The sequence below is a fragment of the Anastrepha obliqua genome, chromosome 2, assembly GCF_027943255.1.
Source record: "Anastrepha obliqua isolate idAnaObli1 chromosome 2, idAnaObli1_1.0, whole genome shotgun sequence".
In the NCBI taxonomy this organism is placed as follows: Eukaryota; Metazoa; Arthropoda; class Insecta; order Diptera; family Tephritidae; genus Anastrepha; species Anastrepha obliqua.
Genome location: NC_072893.1, coordinates 97991153 through 98015096, shown reverse-complemented (window position 1 = coordinate 98015096; position 23944 = coordinate 97991153). Strand labels below are relative to the sequence as shown.

The 23944-nt window shown below is 35.6% G+C and overlaps 1 protein-coding gene across 8 annotated transcripts in view; it reads left to right on the top strand.

The window, feature by feature from the left end:
- Nucleotides 1-23944, top strand: part of LOC129237608 (uncharacterized) — a 90869-nt gene that overhangs the window by 58021 nt on the left and 8904 nt on the right. For 2 of the 8 annotated variants that reach the window (XM_054872443.1, XM_054872444.1), the window contains exon 2: nucleotides 7312-7425. In XM_054872443.1, coding sequence (XP_054728418.1) covers nucleotides 7359-7425 — 67 coding nt within the window. In that variant the 5' untranslated portion in view covers nucleotides 7312-7358. The other 6 variants (XM_054872449.1, XM_054872445.1, XM_054872451.1 and 3 more) reach the window with 6 other exon arrangements.

Sequence of the window (23944 nt, the reverse complement as noted above, 5' to 3'; positions counted from 1 at the left end):
GAAGAAAATACTTGTGTTACAACAAGGCTAATTTGGTCGCAAATAGATAAGAAAATATCAGGAGAATTGCTTAACCGCTCAAGAGAGAGCATCTCGAAGGCCGTGGCTGTATCACCGGCCATTGCCTGTTAGGCAGGCACTCTTCTAGGCTGGGAGTATTTTCTTATGAATAGTGCAGAAGTTGTAGAGACGAGGAAGAGGAAGGAGCAGTAGAACACTTCCTCTGCATTATCCGGCCTTAGTTAGGAGTAGGTCAAGGTTATTAGGATAATACCATTTAGATTCTCTTACGGAACTATCCGGTGTTGTTACAAAACCTATCCTACCTAAATAAACAGTAACGTTCCCGTGTTACACAGTGACACCGCAACGGACTTACATGGTCAAAGTGAGTTAATTACTCTAAGCCGGCTGCCACAAAAACGTAACCTAACCTACTAACTTTAGGGATAAAAACAGTGCCACTAGTCTGTATAATTGCGGTATCTGCAAGTGTAAGCAAAGCCATGAACAGTTTTTGAATTTGTTATTTTCAAGTACAGTAAATATATAGGTAGTTCGTCTTGAGGTTATTAAAAGATTAAGTACTGGCTTCATTCACCCCAGTTCGAGCACCAAACCAGTTGTACCTAGAATCTGTGGTGCTCATATTATCATTGCCTACTTTAGGCGGCCGTCGTAGCCGAATGGGTTGGTGCATTCGGAATTCAGAAAGAACGTAGGTTCGAATATCGGTGAAACACCAAAATGAAGAAAAAGTTGTTTCTAATAGCGGGCGCCCCTCGGCAGGCAATGGCAAACCTCCGAGTCTATTTCCGCCATGAAAAAACTCCTCATAAAAAATATCTGCCGTTCGGAATAGGCTAAAAACTGTAGGTCCCTCCATTTGTGGAACAACATCAAGACACACGCCACAAATAGAAGGAGGAGCTCGGTCAAACACATAACAGAAGGGTACGCGCTAATTATATATATATATATATTAGGGTGGTCCAAAAAAAATTTGTATGCTGCCGCCCCCCAAAATAGTAAAGAATGAAAAATAAAAAGACCCGTATTTTTTTTTTTTTAATCAGACCATATTTAATGGTGCCGCCGGGGCTTTGAAATATCCCATGTATTTTGCATGGGAAAAAAATACTTTTTCGTAGATTTCATGTAAAAACCTGGAAAATGAATATATTTTAACCGGATAACTCAGTTTCTCTTCATAATTGGTCAGGGAATAACAACCAATTATGAAATAATTAATTTTTTTTGTATTAACTATTTTCATAAAAGTAATATAAAATATTGTCTTTCGATTTTTTCTTAGATTTTCGTTTTATGGGGGCTTTTTGGGGTTCTATAAAAAATAGTTAATACAAAAAAATTAATTATTTCATAATTGGTTGTTATTCCCTGACCAATTATGAAGAGAAACTGAGGTATCCGGTTAAAATATATTCATTTTCCAGGTTTTTACATGAAATCTACGAAAAAGTATTTTTTTCCCATGCAGAATACATGGGATATTTCAAAGCCCCGGCGGCACCATTAAATATGGTCTGATTAAAAAAAAAAAAAATACGGGTCTTTTTATTTTTCATTCTTTACCATTATGGGGGGGCGGCAGCATAAAAATTTTAATATAAATTTTTTCCCATGCATTTTTGGACCACCCTAATATATATATATATAGCTTCTGGGCAAAAAAAAGTATTAAAAAGATCAGACAAAAAAGTTGTACTTCTTCAAGAAGCCTGATAGTTATTTTACAAAAACAAATTCTTTTGAAGCCAAATTTCTTTTTACATTCAGGTGATGGTTATATTTAATATTTATAATAATATATATATATATATATATATATCTGTATTCGTCTTGATGTTGTTCCACAAATGGAGGGACCTACAGTTGTATATCTGTATATATATATATATATATATATATATATATATATATATACTTTAGTGTAAAGCTAATGCTATTAATATGGTTATACATCACCTGAATGTAAAAAGAAATTTGGCTTCAAAAGAATTTGTTTTTGTAAAAAAACTATCAGGCTTCTTAAAGAAGTACAACTTTTTTGTCTGATCTTTTTAATACTTTTTTTTACCCAGAAGCTCTTTTCGACAGCCCAGAGCGACAGCTCTTAGTCCATCTCCTCGATTCGTGGAAGTCGGAGAAGCGTTATTTTATTTTCTGAATGGATATATTCTATGCGATACAACAGAGCGAACTTGATTATTGTTTTCAGATTTTCTTTAAATGTGTCCGAATAAAGTTAATTCTTAAACAACAGATATATAACGTATTGAAAAGAACATTTTGAAAGTAGTTAGTCGATAAAATAATATTTGCTTTTATCAAATTAATTATATTATTTTCCTTCCTTTTCTCTTTCCTTTCAGCGCTCATAATCTCAAAAATGAAAACGATTTGGTAAAAGCGGATCAACTAAACTTTTATTTAAGTTTTCCCGTTTGCCCATATGCATATACAACTTCATATTTTTAGTATGAAACTATTACCACCATCGCCGTGACAGTTGTGATTGGAAAAAGTGGATGCCTTTAAAATTTTAAACTACACCTAACTAAATCCAATTGAAAATATCAGGAAACTTGTTATCTGCCATTATTCGATATGGTTGGCGGTCACTTTGATATACAACTGCGATCAAAATAATAGTACCTAGTTAATTAAAGAATACTCTTATTAAATGCGTGTCAATTTTTTAAACCATAACTGCGGTTTGTAATATTTTCTGTTCAGCAACCTAGAAAGTTTAATAATAGTAGCACTAAATCTGGTAAGGAGATATATTATCAAAAGAAAAAAATTAGTTAACGCAACTAATAAAATTCATAGGTATTTTTAAATAGAGGGGAGCTGAAATCACAGTACGGAGGAGAACCGTAAAACATTCAAAGTTTTTGGAAATAGTTTCGGTCATTTGGTCAATCTGATACTAGAAGTGTAAAATATAATCTCTGAGACACAAAGCTTTTATATCTTCCCAAACCGTAACCCAGTTCAGTACGATATTTGTTACGTAAGACAGTTGCCTTCTTGGGCAAAAACACCTAATTTTGTCCATTGTGATATGACTACGATGTAACCAGGCTTGTTTTCATGCTATTGTTGACTCTCACAAAATTAAAAAGAAGCTGAATGTAGAAAAGAGTTCACGAAGAGAAGAAGCATTAAAGGGTGATTTCAGATTACTATGGTCAGTCAGGGAAATTTCAGCGGGACTTACAGCCCTAAATCGAATTGAAGGTTTGGTAAGTTAAACTTGAAAACATTAACTATTTCTGGGCGGAGATTCAAAGTGCATGCCACGCTGTTCCAGTCGAAACATGCCAAAATCTTCAAATCTCAAATGTCCTAGAAATATAATTCTGAAAATGGAGCTTATTTTAAATATGCAGATAGGAGTGCTATGTTTTTGACCGCACTTATGATATAGCTACGCCTTCGTGGCTGCCACAATCGAAACACCAAATGTTTGTGAGTCCAATTTTTGAATGAAATGAGTGTGCGCGCATGTAAGTGGGTGCTGTTGCTGCCAGTGAAAGCAGTGCGAATAGATGCACAGACAAAAAAGTAAAAAAAAATATGTACTTTTGTATATGCTTGGCGACTTGTGGTGATAAACCGCGTTTCAAGAGCGTCGACGACTCAGTGAGCGACGGCTTTGTGAGCACTTGATCAACTAGATACCTACTAAAGAAGCGGCCAACACTGATCGCCTGAGCTTTGTGAAAGTCATGTCTCACCACAACGCAAAATCGAACGCTAAAGTAACTGAAAACCGGGTCGGTTGTGTTTACAGTTCATTCGATGTTTGGATTGCCAAGTGTGAGCGCGGACAATAGAAAATCGGAAATAACTTTTATGTTCACGCATTAAAAAAAAAAAAAAAAAAAACTTGAAGACGCAAGCGAAACAAATTTCAAGTGAATAAATAAAGTAACTACTGCTTGTTGCGCTTTATAAAATAGTACCACATCAGAAAAATGAAAAAACAAAAACGTGAAACCGAAAAGTATTATCGATCGTAAAATAAAGCATAAGTTAAAATTAATAAAAAGTCGAAAAGTGTCAAATTATCTAATCTTAGATTTTAAAGTTAGCTTTTATATGTTTACGTTAATATGAGAAATTCCATACAAACAAAAGAAAGTTACTAAGAATATTAATTTTTGGACTTGATTTTTTATTATTTTATGCCATTATTAATCATTACTCTTGAATTAAAAAACTGCGATGTTCAGCAAACATTTTTGTGATTGAAATTTATAATAAGATTATGAAAAAATTTTCCAGTACTCTTAAAAGCTCGACCAATTCAAATTCAAATCCAAATCCAATTCAAAACAAAAGCAAAATTTATAAAACAAAAAATTTTTTTCCGTCTATTAATGATGTAAAAGTAAAAAAAATTTCGCATTGAAAATTTAGACGCTAAAATAATGTTGACTGGTGTAATTAGTTGAAAAGAAGAAGATTGAAGTAAAATAAAAAGATAAGTGTGAATAAATTAATATTAAATTAAATAAATGACATTGGGAGCAATGAAATTATACCACAATGAAGAGAAGTGAAATGAAAAAGAGGCCCATGCTAAAATAATTTTGTTTGAGTTATTAGGTTAGGCCAAATTATATGCATATTATAGGAATAAAGGGTGATTTTTTATGAGCTATAGGAAAGTTTTTCCAAAAAACACACGTAAAATTCAGAAAAATGCATGAAAATTTTATTTAAATCGATAGTACAGTCCATATAATTTAATGTTTGAAGATTATTTCATGCAAATGTTGACCGCGATTGCGCTTCAAATGGTCCATCCGCTTAGTCCAATTTTGGCATACTTTTTCCAATATTTCGGCCGGTATCTCATATGGAAATGCTTTAATGTTGTCTTCCAATGCGTTAATTGAAGCAGGCTTGTCTGAATAGACATGAGCTTTAACATAGCTCCACAAGAAATAATCTAAAGGCGTTATATCGCACGATCTGGGTGGCCAATTGACAGGTCCCGAACGTGAAATAAAATGTTCACCGAACTCGCCTCTCAACAAGTCCATTGTTACGCGTGCTGTGTGGCATGTGGCACCGTCTTTCTGAAACCACATGTCATGCAAGTCAAGCTCTTGCATTTTGGGCAAAAAAAAGTTGGATATCATTTCACGGTAGCGCTCATCATTCACAGTTACCTTACGATTCGCAGCATCTTTGAAGAAGTACAGTCCAATGATACCTCTAGCCCATAAACCGCACCAAACTGTGACCTTTTCTGGATACATTGGTAGCTCTTACTATTCTTCTGGCTGATCTTCACTCCAAAATCGACAATTCTGCTTATTTACGTACCCATTGATGCAAAAATGAGCTTCGTCGCTGAACACAATTTTTCGATAAAAAAGTGGATCTTAAACTTTCTTAACAGAACACGCATTTTTATAATAAAATTCAATGATTTGCAAGCGTTGTTCGTTTGTAAGACGATTCATGGTTAAATTATAGACCAAACTGAAGATGTTAGACAGTGAAACAAAACACGAAACGTGCGTCAACTGTTTAAACCAACTGTTTAAAAAGATAATAGCTAAAAAATTACCAGTCATTAAGATTTGTTTCTGTTCACCTCTTTTCATAGTCGCATGTAAACTTTTTATCTTGAGTTCGGCAAATTGCCGTCTTTCTTGCTGTGTATAAAAGAAAGACAAATTATTTTGACACAGAGGAATCCATTTTACGTGTATTGCTAAAATATATTCTTCTTCTTCTGTACGACCCTATAATTTTGTTTGCCAGAGACCGGAAATTCGATACATTTTATTCGAACATCTTTGCTCTCTCGTTGCCCTCCTACAAGTGCCGAATGCAAGCAACAAATACTCTACTGAAAATTTTCAGGAATGAAACTGAGTACATATTTATGCATGTGAATATTTTAAAAGTCATTTGTAAAGTGTGATTTAACTTAGTGTTTCAATACTCTGCAGTTTTGGCTTATTAGTGATATTACGTAACATTTTAGCACTACTTGACAATTAAGCCAAGTTCTACCCTACTTCGAAAGACAAACTATCAACAATGAAGGTTGTGCGGTAGCAGAATTGTTGATAACAGGAGATACTTTGTCTTATCTATCTTTTATTATCAAATCCATTTGCAGGTATTACATGAATACAGGTATTACACGCATAGTAGGGCTGAGATATGTGTAGGTAAAATACTTTACATATAACTATTAGCATAAGTGAAGTGGGCATGGAGCACCAAATGATAAAAACAGGGTTTTTCTACTAGCGGTCGCCCCTGAACGGCACGTCAAATCTTCGAATAAATTTCTGGCAAGAAAAAGTTGTTACTTCTACAACTCCAGATTAAGGATGCTTGCTTACTACTGTCTGCTTGAATATGTGCACAGTTTATTAATTTGGTTAATTTAAATGACCACATCTACATGTGTATACCACGAATGAAATTAGTTTTGGCGTTTAAAAAAACATAAAATTAAACAAATATGAACGTTATCAACTCGATTGACATCGAAACCGAAATCAATGATTGAATAAATAAGTATATTACAATGAAATCATAACATATTGTCGAGAAGTGATTCAGTTCCAAAGCAGCCAACGAAATGGATTAAGTAACATCATTTAACGGCAATTTATATAGGTATACACTTAAATGGCCAAATTGAAAACGTGCACGATTTAATGTAATCAAACATACGAAGGTATGCCTACGTGAATACATAGGTATTTCCATGTTTTCCTTCCATGTTTTGTACTCCTTCCCTAACAATAATAATTGTGCTAATCATAAACGCTAACAACTGGTGGCAACACTCCTCTATTCACATCAGCGCCACAACAAGTGAAAGTGAATTTAAAGCCATATAAAAAGTCCACAATACAAAACTCTGAAATTGTTTGCAAAGCGAAATCAACTGAAATACAAATAAAAAGAGAAATAAAACAAAAGTAAAATAACCTAAAGCGCAAGTGCAACAGCGCACTTTTAAACTGAGAAGTGTGGAAGTTTATATTTTGCTAAACAATTTTACGCGGCAAAAAGACAAAAATAAAACCTCGGAAGCAATAAAGCTAGCAGCTGTTAGTTTGAGCCAAAATATGAGCAAAATATTAAATGCAAATACATATGTATGTATGCAGATAAAGCGGAGATATATTACAGTTGTTCGCTTAATAATTTTCATTGTATTAGATTGCTTTCCCTGTCACATTACTCCTATTACTTTGTAGTGATTTCCTGTTTAACATACTTTTACTTTGTTACCAGAAAAAGTATAGTGCAACATTTTGCAAGTGCCAGTGGAGCAACGTAACATGAAGAAGAGGAATCTACTGTTCAAGTTTTTCATACTGCTGGCAACACTATCGTGGCATGTGACAGGTTTGTGAATTTATAAATGATAATATACACTAATAAATTATTTAAAGGACTATTCAAAATTTATATTTATTACTAATTAGCAAACCCGGCGAACTCCGTTTCGCCACCAGATGGCTTCGTTTTTTGTAACATTTCGTTTGGGGATCTAAAGATGGAGAAAAATTATTTTTTTTGTTTTATATTTCAAATGGATTTATTTCATTTCACAACAATAATGAATTAATTTCGATTACAAAAATGAAGTGTAATTTAGTTGAACTTCTCTAAGTAAAACATGAAAGTGAATCCAAAGTAAATACTGAATCGAAGCGTTATACGTGTCCACAAATTATCCGTTTCATTGAAGTACTCTTTGTTAAACCACATTTTTTGTTCTTTGGTCTGACGTTAACACAAACAAATTCAAATTACGGAGTATCATAATAGCTGAACCAATTTTGAGTTGCAAGTTATGTGGTGGAAATCCTGGTAACTCCAGAGAGTTCAAAAACTCCGTTGGATAATTTACTACATCATCGGGATTTGTTATGGAATCAACGGATTTGTATGTCACCAAACCGCCATCGATTTTTGATTATATGGTGAAATTCAGTGCGTGTACATCATTATTCTTTGCGGCGAAAATTGCTCGTTGACTTAACCAAGCATAATTCTGATAATTCTCACTAATGTTTGAGAGTCTAAAAATCGGCAAAAGCCGTTGCTAAGAGTAATTAATCCAGCTGTCGCATTAGCTGGGCTATTCCATTTCCAAGAGCTAACAATTGTTTGCAAAATTGTACAGCACTTTGATCATTTTGAAGTTGAACTCTCATACTCGTATTAGTGGTTAGCGATAATGTTTTTACGTTATTCCACAAAGGTGATGCCTTCAGGCAATCATTCAATTCATATGCAGGCGTTCCACGGGGAATTACTGGCAACGTCTGCCTGAAATCGCCTGCCACCAATATCATCAAGCCGCCAAAGATGTTGTTATTTCGCCGAAGATCCTTCAGTGTGAAGTTAAGTGCTTCAAGTAATTTCTCATGTGCCATTGTGCACTCATCCCAAGCAATGAGCTTGGATTGCATCAACAATTTTCCCATTGCACTGGATCGGGAAATATTACAGGAGTATCAATTGTGCTTAAATTGAGTGACAACTTAAGCGCAGAATGTGCAGTACGACCGCCATCTAGAAGAGTCGCCGCAATACCTGATGAGTGACGACTTAAGCGCAGAATGTGCAGTACAACCGCCATCTAGAAGAGTCGCCGCAAATCCTGATGATGCTAACGCCAAAGCTATGTCACATCTTGATCGAATAGTGGCCAAAATCGATGAAATTACAAATGTTTTCCCTGTTCCTCCAGGCGCGTCCAGGAAGAATAGACCACCAGTATTATTGTCCACCGCTTGCATTAATGTTTGGTATACTTGTTTTTGCTGTTCATTCAGCAACGGCACATTATTTCGGACGAATTTCTGCAATGTATCAACATTGTATTGCAGCTCTCGATTTAATTCTTGGTTGAATGCATCGTACATCGATCGATTTGGCGCAATCATTCCTACTTCAATCAGTAGCTTGTTTGCAATAGTGAAGCATTGAGCCTCAATCAGAATCAATCCTTCATTGTAGATTTCATCGGTTATTTGCATGTTGGGATTATGCAAGATAACTTCACATATGTCGTCTTTGTATTTGTTCCATAACTCAATTGGTTGTGAAGGGAAACATGTGGTGATGACTGGTGAATTTAACCTCAAATGCACGATCCACATAATTTACACAGTTCAACTTACCACCTTAAGGACAAATGCCTGCTGTTAAAGTTGAATAAAAATTTGCACAATACGCGTGATTGATTTGATGGTTTCCAATTGAACTATTAGGAAACGAATAACTTGAACTTCAATTTCACAATTTCGCAGTGAACACAATACGGTTTTAAGTTAGCGTTTGAAAGAACGTGCGCATAATAAATGCCACATGAAATTAACTGAGCAGAGTACATGCTCTAAGCCTCACGGAGCCCGAGATCTTTCCAACGAATGCAAAACCGTGGAAATCGGTTAGTGCGAAACAGCGAGACTTTGTAAGGTCCATCATCTAGACCGCTCAGTAAGGCTGGATTCGATTCGAAAACCTGATGGTTCATACACCATTTCCAAATCGGAAACGCTTAATGCTCTACTCGAAACCCATTTTCCGGGTAGTAGAACTCTCTCTGAAGAAGAGAGTGGCATGAACAATAACGGTAGCAACGGTGGAACCTCTAGGTACAGCTGGTATATTGCTAGCCGGATAGTGACAGAGGGGCGGCCGCCTTAGCCGGATGGGTTGGTGCGTGATTACCATTCGGAATTCACAGAGAGAATGTGGTTCAAATCTCGGTGAAACCAAAATTAATAAAAACATTTTTCTAATAGCGGGCGCCCCTCGACAGGCAATTGCAATCCTCCGAGTGTATTTCTGCCATGAAAAAACTCCCCATAAAAAATATCTGCCGTTCGGAGTCGGCTTAAAGCTTTAGGTCCCTCCATTTGTGGACCAGCATCAAGACGCACGCCACAAATAGAAGGAAGAGCTCGACCAAACACCCAAAAAGGGTGTACGCGCCAATTATATATATATATATATACAATATATATATATATATATATATGTAGTGACAAAATAATCTATAAGGTTTTCCTTGTCTTCCTTTGAGAACGGACCTGACGGAATATATCCAGCAATGCTTAACAAGGAGGAGACAGGCTGATTGAGGCCCTGAAAAGCATCATGACATGATAGTGGTCTTAAATGTACCACAATAATGTTTGACATGATATATCAGATATGTATATATAAATGAATTTTCCACTTCGGGACTAGAACCTAATTATTTGAAAGTTATTAAATTCTACAAAATGTGTTCAAGGCCATTATGTTGGATCAAACTGTTGCCATTCCACACAGGGTCACCTCACGGGATCTTTTTTTTTATATTAACTAAACGATGTAAGGAAGGCTGATTCCGCTCTATTTTAGTAAAATTTAATTTCGGTCGGCTGTTAATGCTTAGAATTATTATACAATATATAAAGTCATAGATAACGTGAGTTATAGCTTGTAATATCAGACGGATTGACGGAACTTCGATCTTAATATATAAAAAGTCTACGTGGCTTTTATGCGATCTCAATAATATTTATTTTGTAACTAAATGAGTAGTGGTCCAAGTTTGAGCGACTTTTTTTAAGACGATACCGATGTACACACATTTACACAAAAGTAGCCGCGCCTTCACCCATATTTTAAAATTTTAATTGCGGCATACTTAGTTTTCTGGTTTGATTATTTGTACCAAATTGGAATAATTTTCCTTGGTTTATAGTAGAGGTATCATGTATATGTACGTACGTAAAGCTGGAACGGAAAAATACCATTCAAGCGAATACCATTCCAGTGAAAAGTTTTAAGTGGATTCCGCTCCATTAGAAACAACAATAAAACGATAGTTTGCCGACTTTACAAACGAGGCCGTAACACCAGAAAGCATCGAAAAAATCCACAAAATCGTTTTGAATGATCGAAACTGAAGTTGCGTGAGTTAGCTTTGTAAAGTTAACAAAAGAACGTTTTGGCTTTATATTGCCATTTTTTGGTGCGTGCAGCCAGCTACATCGAATTATATGACGTTATCGCGTCAAAAAAATGTGTTTTTTTAGACCCGGGACTTTTCAACCCATGTGTTACATATATAATTTTTGAAAGTTCAGGCTTATTCTCCAATTTTTGTTGTGTATTATGATACAGTTTTACAAGTAAAGCAGCTTTTTGAAGTTTTTTTCCTCAGATATGCACAAATAAGTAAATATTAAAAAAAACCTTTTGTCCTAAATTTTATATTTAAAGTTCACAGTGGGCATCGAACCCGGGACTAACGGGATGATAGTCACGTACAAATTCATTCGGATATGCTGGCCGTCAGCGAGTGTTGCAATTAATACGCACTGTTGAATTTAGCAGCACATAAATTTTTATAATAACTACACGCGAGCAAATAAAATTTAAAAAACAAAGAAAGAAATGGTACCTACATATCCACATATAGTTAGTATTACATAACGATTTGTACTTATCCATTTGTCGCCTACAATTTAGTGCTGTCGTGTAGCACTGTTCGTAACGTACGTTACTGGACAAGAAAAAAATATTTGCGTGACGGACGATATAAGAAAAAAAAATAAAATAAAAATAAACCACGAAGTAATTCACATAATCGTGACTTCAAATTAAATAAATAGATGGTACATATTTGTTCATGTAAAAAAAAATGTAGAAAACGGGCTAATTGCCAAGTTGGGCGGAATAAGAGCGCCAAGCGATAGAGTTAGGAAAATCGATAAGTTGAGAGCTCTTGGACATTCAATTAACATTTATGTCTTAACTGCATACATATATAATACATATATATAATTGGTATATATATAATTGGTGCACACATCCTTAGTTGGATCTTTGATAAGCTCCCCCTCCGATTTATGGTGTTGACTTGATGTTGTTCGACAAATGGAGGTACCTAAATCCAATTGGAGATTTACCATTTACCAGATTTTCTTTCAATTTGGTGTTTCTTGCGTACAGCGAGTTTCGATCCCAGGCACTGAATGAATGAACGAAGATGAGTTTTCTATTTCCACTTCACGATCTTTTGTACCCTCAGCCAGTATTGGCAGTGACCTATCTCAGTTTGTCCTTAGGGAAGCACACCTCCATGGTTGCCAAGATGTGAGTCATCTGCAACTGCTCTAGAATACACCAAACAACCGCTCAAACGCTTGATTTCAATATAATAAAGCATGTTTGAGAGGGATTGTTCAGTGATTGATTGTTTGATAAAAAAAAAAAATTGTCGTAATACGAATCTCTGCCAAGATGTAAGTATATTTTAAGGATATTACATTTTTTACGATTATTCGTTTGCCCATGAATTCTATAGGTTTGTTTACTTTTATTTTCTTGTATAAAAATGTTGAATGTAAATATAATTTATTTATGTCAATAATTGGAGTAGATTTCAACTGAAATGAAAAATATGCTATTTTCGAAATGTGAATGCTTACATTTCCGAAATCCGTTGTAATCTGAGTAATAATATTTAATTAAAATAATTATATGTATTAAAATATATCATTGAACCAAATCCCCTAAGATTTTGAGGCTAATGCCTTCATATTTGTTTTTTTTTTTTTAAGTCGAAGCGTATGTCCTCAATTTCTGACAATGTTAAATGTAGCGAATTTCAACTTAAATAAAGTGTACGAAAAAATTTAAAGTTGGGCGGGGGCAACCCAAAATCCTTTTTTTGAGCTTTCCCAAGGCCAATAGAATAGAATCCAATAGACAATTTCTTTTGCTAACAAGTACTACTTTGGACCATATAGGTACCTAATTGAGTATCCTCAATTAGTATGGCGGAGAAGCTTGGGTGATGGATGAGACGACATTCAAGTGCTTGAGAGAAAGACTCTCGACTTCTAGACTTTTGGATCTTTGCACATTAGCGAGGTCGAATATCACAGATGATGAAACAATGAATCATATGAGCTTTACAGCGATATAGACATAGTGCAGGGATCGTAATGAAACGATGTTCTCTTTTCAACACATTTCCCTGGCTCCAGGAATGTTGTTGGTCAAAGCTCTATCGATCAATCTGATCATGACAATATAATTACCAGTAGACGTGATTGGTTTATTGCATCCAGGATAGTTAACGAGGAAACGATAAGGTTCGCCTTCTCGTCATTCGAAAACTTTAAGTCCCCAGGACCCGATGGCATCTACCCAATCATGCTTAAGCGAGGCGGAGAACAACTAATAAAGGCTTTGAAAAGAATTTTTACGGCATGTCTTGCGCACGATTGCGTTCCACAATTGTGGCGTTTGGTGAAAGTTGTATTTGTCCCAAAGCCAGGCAAGGACAGCTACGCTTTACCAACAAGTTTCAGACCTATAAGCCTGACATCATTCATGTTTAAGGGCCTGGAACGTATGGTGGAGAAGCACATTAGGACGAGGGTTCTAAGTCGAAACCCTCTCAATGTCAGACAACATGCCTATCAAAGTGGGAAATCTTGCGAATCGGCTCTGCACGAGAGCGTTAGCATAATCGAAAAGGGGCTGGTAACAAGAGAGTCTACACTTAGTGTGTTTGTGGACATTGAAGGAGCTTTCGTCAATGCTACCTTTGACTCTATGTGCTCTCCTATCAGAAGTCATGGACTACACGAAATCGTTGTCAGATGGATCCACTCTATGCTATCCAGAAAGCGATGAAGGAGTCAGGGTTGAGGTTAAGAAGGGTGGACTCTCATCTTAATGATCTGCAGGAAATTGGACACATCCAAGCCTACGCAGACGATGTGTGCGTATTAATCTCAGGATGATCACTTGAAGTTATATGCAATAAAAAGCAGGTAGCTCTAAATAAGATTGAGTATTGGTGCGAATTGCATGGTCTTTCGGTGAATCCTATAAAAAGTACCTTAGTGCTTTTCACTAGGAAACGCAATATGGAAGGCCACATTGAAAGGGATAACACTACAACTGTCTTCTTAGGTTAAATATCTAGGAGTAATCCTAGATAGTAAACTTACCTGGAAGAAGCACGTCGAGCAGAAGGTCTCTCGAACACTAAAAGTCTTCTGGCAGTGTAAGAGAACCTTTGGCAAGACATGGGGTCTAAGACCGACGATAGTACACTGGCTGTACATCACCCTGATTAAACCCATTATTACATACGCCCTGTAGTATGGTGGGAAGTCACAATGGTTAATTCCAGAGTAAAACCCCTAAACAGGCTACAGAGAAGTGTGTGCTTGGGTATTACAGGTGCCATGAGCACGACAACTTTCAACCTCTAGACCTTCAAATTCGAAGGGAAGCAATGAAGGTGGCGTACAGGCTCAAGGAGTCTGGGGAAATGAAGTAAGCACTGGTCACTGTTAGATATACCACCAGTTATCGGAGCGGTGCACACTGTTCTCGATACCAGTGGACAATTGGATGCCTGCCGTTGGCTTCGCTAGGAAGTATGATGTTTTGATCCCTGATAGAGATCAATGGTTAAGTCCAGAGAATCTATTAACGGGATACCAGCACACTTTCTACACCGACGGATCCAAAACCAGTGATGGAAGCGGATCTGGATGGTATTTAGACGAAGACACTAAGTACTCCTATGCCACAGGACAGATGGCCACGGTATTCCTTACGGAAGTCTATGCCATCTTGAATGTGCCGTACTAGCTAATTGAGAAAAAGTGGTGGGGCAACAGTATTGGAATTTGTAGTGACAGTCAAGCTGCACTGAAAGCCCTTGCTAACCCACGCTGCTCTTCTAAATTAGTCGGTGAATGTAAGACAAAATTGAACAGTGTTGCAAAACACAAAAAAGTTAGCTTTATTTGGGTGCCTGGACATTGTGGTATTGCAGGAAAGGAGTTAGCTGATAAATTGGCAAATGAAGGCTCTGCAAGTATGTCACTAGGCCCTGAACCCTTTCTAGGTGTCAATTCCACATCTATAAAACTATGGATTGACGACTTCAAGAGGTCTACCCATAGAGGTCGATGGTCTGAGTAGAACTCGTGCAGAGTAGCCAAGTGCTTTGTGAAAGAACCAAACAGGAAAACAGCGACCTTTCTCCTTAAACTCAGCAGGAAGGACCTAAGAGTACTGATGGGTGTAATCACAGGCTACAACGTCTGTGGTCAGCATATGGCTACCATGGGGGTCGTGGACAGCCCGATATGCCTATCCTTTCTTGAGAATGACGACACTGCAGAGCATTTTCTGTGTAGCTGTCCTGCATTTTCCAGAATCAGACTTAGGTTATTGGGTTGCAATACACTGAGTATGGACAAAGTTCCTACTCTTCCGGATCTCTTAAAATTCATCAATGAATCCAAGAGATTTGTGGAAAAGTGACCTCAAACTAATTTTTCCGTTCTTACCATCCACATTTTATCTTTCCTATCTCTATTCTTTCTACTGATATCTATCCGGGTGTAGTACAATAGTCTACTGACTGAGTGCTTGGACTTGTCCAACCCCCCCACAAATCTAATCTAATCTAACCAGCTGGTGGTAGCAGAGTTAGAGGAAGGTCCCTTTGTGTTGGAAAGTTCAGCTGAAAAAGGATTGGCTTCCCAAAACACAAAAAACATCTGGTGCGTTTTGTTAAGTACGGCTAAAATTGTTTAAGCGGTTATTGCACCAATGAAGAAGAAGAAGAATAGAACAAAAGGTTACGAGTACGTACTGGTGATGTCATTGAACCAACATCGTCATTCTTACAGTAGGCGTACTTCACAATTTTCATCAATAAAAATGTACGAGTAAATATAATTTGCAAGAGAGTACCTTGCAATTCGGCAATGACGCAATAGTGGCAGAATATTTTAACATTTTTTGTTTTTATATTGACATCTGCGTTTTAAATCATTATTCGTTATATCTCTATGAAGAGCTCTACTTTGCATGCATTCGGGGTTTTAAAAATAATAATAATTTTCTCATTGCAATCTAATTATTTTTTTTTCTTATTACGCTCGCACCACTATGCTAACTCCTTCACATTTTTTAAGTCAAAATAATTAGAATTTGCGAGATTTTGCTTATGTTTTGAGAAAATATAATATTTATACCACTAACTAGTACCACTTACGTAAATTTTGTCACAATTGCCCATTGCACGTTTGCAATGCTCTCTTGGAATTTTGAAACAAGATTTTTTGCCAATCAAGCCATAACTGCTACGTCTAACACGAACTTTATGTTCTAGGAAATATGCTGTAAATTAATTGAAACACTCGTTTTGTATAAATAATGCGCGCTTCCTCCACATTTATCGATCATTTAACGTTTTTTACTTTATGCACTCCTGCCATTCGTTACAATTAGAGTTGCTTTCTATTTTTGTCTTAAATGAGAAATAACTTTAAAATTTACATACATACTTATTTTAGAAGCCTAAAATTAATTTTTTAAATGTAAAACTAAGTTACAACATCTTTGCCACAAATTATTACTAGTTATTTACAAGTACATTTGTCTGTGTCATGTTTGGTTTGTGACGTTGTATTTTCCTAATTTTTTACTCATTGACATAGAGCATAAATGGGGCAAGGGTTTTTACCTGGGTTTTAAAATTTCTTTAAATTATTTTTAAAAGAAATTATTATTATTAATAATGTTTGCTTCTATTGGTAAATTCTTAGTTACAAGTTACTTGATTTCAATAATTTCTCGAATGGGGTAACGTTAATTCATGGAAAAAAAGGCACATTTTTTTGATTTTTTTTTTGATGACACAGTTAAAATTTATTCGTCAAATCTTTTACTACATAAAACTATAGCATTTGAAGTATATTTTGTGAAATTTTCATCCAAAAATATTTAAAAATACGGCAATGGCAGAAATTATTCGGACGCATCTCAAAAAAGTAGTTTTGCGGTGCCCCTCATAACTCGGTGTTATATTAAATCATCTGAAATCAAAAAACCAAAGTTATTTCGTTAGATAAACGTTTTCTCCGGGTAACGCAGAGAGGCTTTTTTGAAATTAAAAAATTTTAAATTTTTGGGAACACGTTAAGGTCAAAAACACAATTTTCGCGTAAAAAATCGGTGAATTAGTTACCGTAAAAACAAAAGTATCAACAAATTCGAAAAAAACTCTTCGGCGTTACCTTTTAAAACATCTACAGAAAAAGTGTTCAAAATTTCAAAAGGATCGGTAACGCTAACGCTAAACGCGGTTGAGCCAGGTAGGTAGCAACACCTTCATGGCTGTATCTTTGTAAGTTTTACTCCGATTCATCTAAAATTTTCACAGAATATTCTTGAAAGGTTCATCATTTAAAAAATCAAATAAAAAAAATTTAAAAACGTTACCCCCCCCTTAAGGCGAAACAAGTACAAATTCATGTTCAGAATTATTTTTAATAATGGTGAAAAGTTTGAAAACTGCTCGAAGGGGTGTGTATATACATAATATCATTCACCTTGAGTCGCTATCGGTCTCAGCGATATGCAATCACAAGATCCCATTAATACAAGTTGCTCCAGCCAACGCATCCCTTAAGAACGGTTAATTATATTTTCATTTGGTTGGAAGTTTAAATTTTTTAATTTTGTTATATGTACATAACTTTTTTATTTTCATTTTACACTAAACAAGAAGGTTCGAGACAATATCGTTCTTATGCTTTCCAACGGCTTAAAATTGATTACAAACAATCGGCACTTATAAGAATTTTTAGCAGAGAGTAAACGTTTGCAAACCTTAACGAAGCTGGAATTTATCGAATACTTCTCACATAACTTTGAGATTTGTAACTTAGTTTACGATAATTCTGGTATGTTACAAAATATTTGCCTACGAACAGGTATTAATTTATTTTTCCATAACATTCAGATATGCTCTTTGGTAGGATATTTACAAGTTATAACAAAAACACAGTTATTACTTTGTTCAAATAATCAATTTTATTAGAGTGTATAATATTTACCACCTTTTGAGCTATGCTGACTTTCCACAAATTAATCAGCTAAACATCGACGACATTTGGTTCCAACAAGACGGCGAAACTTGTCATACAGTGCGCTTAACAATCGATTTATTGCAATACTCAAGCCACTATTGATGATTTATTGGAAAAAGTAGTAAAAATCTGGACTGTTCGAATAGACCAAACAATGAATGCTATGAAATAATCTACCAGATTATAATAAAAAAAACTTTTCGACAATTCTTCTGTTTTGTATTATCATTTTAAGTTCTCAAGCTCTTAAAAAAACCCCCGATATATTTTGTGTGGCCTCGGTAGTCTAGCGTAAGTGCACTAGCCTGCCATCTCAGAGGCAGGCACCCAACAACTTTATCCTTCCAATCCTTACTCACGCACAAAAATCAGCGCATTACTTGCTTGTGGCTGCTAAAACAAGCAAAAAACAAAGAAAAAAGACACAGTTACACATTGCATTAGTAACGCCAGCAAGATGAAGAGGGCAATCGCGGTAATAGCGCAAAGACACTAAATTTCGCGAAGTCCCCAACCATCTGTGTGAACCTTCTGCCAGAAAAATGTGACACACAGATGGCGCTCCAAGCAGTAAGAAGGGGTTCCTCCTAAGCAGCGACAAGTGGGCATTCCCACTACTTAGGACTGGTAGCGGTAGGCTAATCACCTACCCTGCCAGAAAGCAAATAGATTAATGAAACCAATGCAAGACTGAGTCTTGTCGAGGCCCTATGCTTCCGAGTGGAGTGAACAAGGAAAAAAAAAAATATTTTCAAGATGTGGAAAATCATTATTGCTAAACAGACTTTTTTCTATGATGAGATTTTTGTTAAACAAATTTTTAAGTTTTTTGGCAAACAATGAAACAATAAAAAAATAATAAAAGATTTCACGTGTCATGCGAAAACTTTATGAATGCATAAAAAAGTGCCAAAACATAGAGTGATTGACGGGAAAATCATATATGTGTGTAAATGCTCATTTAAAAAGCACATCTCCTCTTAATTTTATTCTGCAAACATATCGAATGTATGTTGAAAACCAAAATACCAAGAAAGCCAACGTTGAAATTTGTAATTTTTCGAATTATTTTTGCTCCTCTGGTAAAAGCAAAGACATATTTGAAGCAAAGGCGGGCGGTAATTTCAGCATACTCGTATACATGTATCTAAACGAAAAAAAAGTGTATTTTTTCTAAACTCAAATTCAGAAGTTGAGCGCGTTTTCAGCACAATGCATACTTTTAAAAGCAAAAGTCGTAACCGTTTGTCCTTTCTGTCAGTAACTGCGTTGCTCCACATAAAAAACAGATTAGCATGAAAAGTGTTGTTGTGACAATTAACACAGCAAGAGCAATGTATTTTGTTTTTACTTATGGTCTCTATAATGTCAAAATTTCTGTAGTCTATTTAGAGACAGTTTAGATTAATTTAAACAATTCATTTTGACAATTTACCGTCCAAATAAATATAAGCAAATCAAATGAGCTGTTTTATTTTTATTATGATACATGTTTAATGTGCCCTGAATATACCAGATAGCCTAAATTATAACATCGATAGTAAATAAAGTGTTTTTCAGTAAGAGCGCTTCAACTTTTTTTTTGAATAAAGCACAAACGGTTTGACTTTTTTAACTAATTTTTTTTTTATTATCGAGTTTGAACATATACATTTAAGTATGAAATTCGATTTCTTTTGCATGACCACCGCGTGCTCGTTTTACGAAGTCCAATCGTTGAACCCAATTTTCGACTACTCTTTTGCATAAATCGGCCGAAATTCCAGCAATTTCGCGTTCAATATTGGCTCTGAGCTCACAAATCGTCACCGGCTTGTTACTGTAGACCAATGACTTCACATACCCCCAAAGAAAATAGTCTAGAGGCGCCAAATCACACGAGCGCGGCGGCCATTCGACCGGTCCATTTCTGGAAATAATGCGCTCATCGAACTTACTCTTCAACAAATCAATTGTAGCGTGTGCTGTGTGGCTCCGTCCTGTTGAAACCACATGTCGTCTAAGTCCATACCATTCAATTGCGGCCAAAAATAATCGTTTATCATGTCGCGGTATCGATTTCCATTGACAGTAACGAGGCGATCGTCAACAAAAAAATATGGGCCAATTACGCCGCCGGCATGTAAACCGCACCAAACAGTGATTTTTTCGGGATGCAACGGTGCCTCATGAATCACGTGTGGATTGCTTTCTGCCCAGTAACGCATATTTTGCTTGTTGACAAAGCCAAAAGTGAGCTTCATCACTGAAGAACCGTAAAATGGCCGTAATGCTCTTAAAGTAGCAGCAACAGAACGATTATTTTCATAAAAAATTTGCACAATTTGCAACCGTTGCTCAAGTGTGTAGCGTTCCATGATGAAATGTATACTAATGAAGTTTACAAATGACAAGCGAAAAATAAAAAATATTGCGTCGTTCGCCCTCCCTATCGGAAAAAAGTTGAAGCGCACCTATTGAAAAACGCTATACATACGTTAATGGTACCTTGATGTCAATTTTAGGACCACAAGTTGAAAATGAAGAGGAAATAGACTTTGAAATTAATTGGTTTACAGAATCGTTATGAATGAACAGATTTTGTGTTATTGAATTATGTTTATATTATAATATATGTTCACTTTTGTTGAATTTAAGCTGTTAAGAAAAAAATGTACTTTTCGTATTTAAAAAAAATTATGATTTTAGTTGTGTAAACGCTTTTTTTTAAGTTTTAGTGCTTTTTGAAACTCAAAAGTTAGCATCATTTCATAAAATTCTAAAGCCCAAGAATTTGCGAGTTCCATTGTCTCTAGTGAAAAGAAAATTTGTGTCCTCTTATTTAATTTCCCACAAATCTCACCTGTTTTTGTTTGGCTTTCTTTTTGCGGTCTAGTTTTGAGCAGAAGAATTTTTTTACACAGGTCCATAGGTTTTCAATGAGAACATTATACATTCTTGCATTGCCGCTAAGTCAAAGCATTTTATTCTAATGCCTCGTTTTCCCATCTTCAGTGGGGGTTTCCCCACTCAAGAGCATATATATGTATGTAGGAAAACAACACTACGGCTACTTCTTTCTTGGGAATTCTGTATATTTATTTGATCCACATTTTTCATGCTATTGCCAGCTTGAGGCTCTCATATAACATGCTACTCGTACTTCTTACTTTCTATGCTTATAACCTTCTTTTGCCATTACGCTTCGTTTTCCGTTCACTTAACAAGGTTGTATCATCGATTCTACGTGTATATTTTTTACATACATTCAGTCAAAGAAGTACCGGAAATTGTTCGAAATGCAAAATAATTGTTTAATCATCAAAATTCATTTTGTTGCCTTCAAAATAAGCTTCATTCGAAGCAATATATAGGGTTTTTCAGTAAGAGCGCTTCAACTTTTGAACTTTTTTGAATAAAACACAAACGGTTTGACTTTTTTAACTAATTTTTTTTTTATTATCGAGCTTGAACATATACATTTAAGTATGAAATTCTATTTCTTTTGCATGACCACCGCGTGCACGTTTTACGAAGTCCAATCGTTGAACCCAATTTTCGACCACTCTTTTGGATAAATCGGCTGAAATTCCAGCAATTTCGCGTTCAATATTGGCTCTGAGCTCACAAATCGTCGCCGGCTTGTTACTGTAGACCAGAGACTTTACATAACCCCAAAACGGGACGGCTTGTTAAATGGACCGTAAAATGGCCGTAATGCTCTTAAAGTAGCAGCAACAGAACGATTATTTTCATAAAAAATTTGTACGATTTACAATGGTTGCTCAAGTGTGTAGCATTCCATGATGAAATGTATACTAATGAAGTTTACAAATGACAAGCGAAAAATAAAAAATATTGCGTCGTTCGCCCTCCCTATCGGAAAAAAGTTGAAGCGCACCTATTGAACAACCCTATACATATACCAACCATTAGTCCAGTCATCAAATCACCTTTTAGAAGCGTTTAAAGAGTTTTTCTTCAGCTCTATCGACTCAAAGCGGCGTCTGCGGACTGGCAATTTAAGTTTTGGGAAAAGGAAAAAGTCACAGGGGGCTAAATCCGGTGAATACAGTGGTGGTTCGATGATATTTGTAGAGTTTTTGGCCAAAAAAGTGTTCACAATATGAGCCTTGTGAGACGCTGCGTTATCATGGTGCATGATCCATGAGTTTTCTTTCCACAAATTGCGCTGTTTCCTACGCACATTTTCTCTCAAACGTCGCATAACTTCCAAATAATATTCTTTATTTACCGTAGAATAATTTGGAACGAATTTGGAGTGCACAACACCGTGATAATCAAAGAATACGAGTAGCATGACTTTCCCTTTTGACTGACTTTTACATGGTTTCGGCTCATGTGGATAGCGCCATTCAACCGCCTGTTGACTGGTTTGCATGTCAAACTCATATAGCCACGTCTCATCACCTGTTATGATACGCTGGATAAATGTTGAGTCCGAATTCACTTGCTCAAGCATGTATTCAGCCACCTTCTTCCGATGAATTTTTTAAAAGAAACTCAACTCTCTTGGAACGAGTCGAGCAGCCATGCATCTCATGCTCAATTGATTTTGAAAAATATTGCAAATCGATTCGTGAGACACGCTAAGGTCACGAGCTACCTCCCTCAAATTTAAATGATGGTTTTCCAGCACAAGCTAATTGACAGATCACGCTTATATGTGTAACACGCGCTTTTTAAATGAATAATTCTCGATATTTTTTTGACAGAATCTAGATATATAATTATTTTCATATAATACGATTATTACGGCCGCCTAGCGGGCCCAAATAAACTTATAAGCATTCCCTAGTGTATCCAAATCTCAATGGAACAAATAAATACATTTAGTCACATGAATTATTATGAATAGCAGCACGAAACATTGCTGCACGAAATTTTTTTAAAATTCCTTTCACCCTGGGAGTTGAGCCTCTATAGATATAAAGATGTACATCCTTGTCATATCTTACGTCTTAAATACGTCTCTCTCATTAAGGCCAAATATTTTCCTTTTGATTTGTGTCCAATTATTTTGCAAAACCGTAAAAAAAAGTTTTTTATGTCAATAATATAATTATGTTCTAAGAAAAGTGATTAAAAGCTTTGCTTAAGGCCATAGAGGATGTGATATAAAGACACCTTGGCTGTAAACTTCTATTTCTTTTATTGAGTAATGTGTGTGATTATCACTCTTTACAGTTACTTCAAAAATTCGATTTGGAATAGTCATCAAGTGATTTAAGGTGGCTTAAAGAAGTTGTAGACCAAATTGCTTTAACCGCTGACCATATTTATCACTTCCTTACTTGTTATTACCATGTATTATGGACTCATATCAGAACCTTTTTTCAGCTGTCTTGCCTTCGCCATTACCATTAAAAAGTATAAAGAAGTGTTCGCTACATAATTTAAATTTAAGTCTGATGCTTTCCATTTCAATTCAACCGGGCTATTCGGGTCATGTTCTTCGATTTCGATGTAACTCAAATATGTTGCTCTCTGGTCAAAATAATGAGACACGTATTTTTTTGTTCGCCCGAAAAAAATTTTTTTCAAGAGTTATCGGCAATTTTGTTTTTCGGCTCAAACTCGATTTTTTTTAATTATATAAGAAAAATTTTTTTTTAAATGCCCATAACTTAGTCAAAAATGAACCGATTTTAATAATTCTGGGTTCAAAATGATCGTCATTACTTACAGAAGCGACTTAATGTAGAAAAAATTGCAAAAAAGTAGTTGAAAATTTTTTATTTAGCAAAAAAGAAAAAAAATTGAAATTTTTTCGAAATTCAATATTTCAAAAAGTGTACTTTTTTTTTATAACTTTTTCTAAATCAAGAAGACACCTCAAACTTCAATTGAGCAGAATGCCCAGTAGCTAAAATGAGTTGTTTTTGAGTAATGAATTTTTGAGTAAAAAACCTGTTTCGCACTTTTTGTTTTTTGCA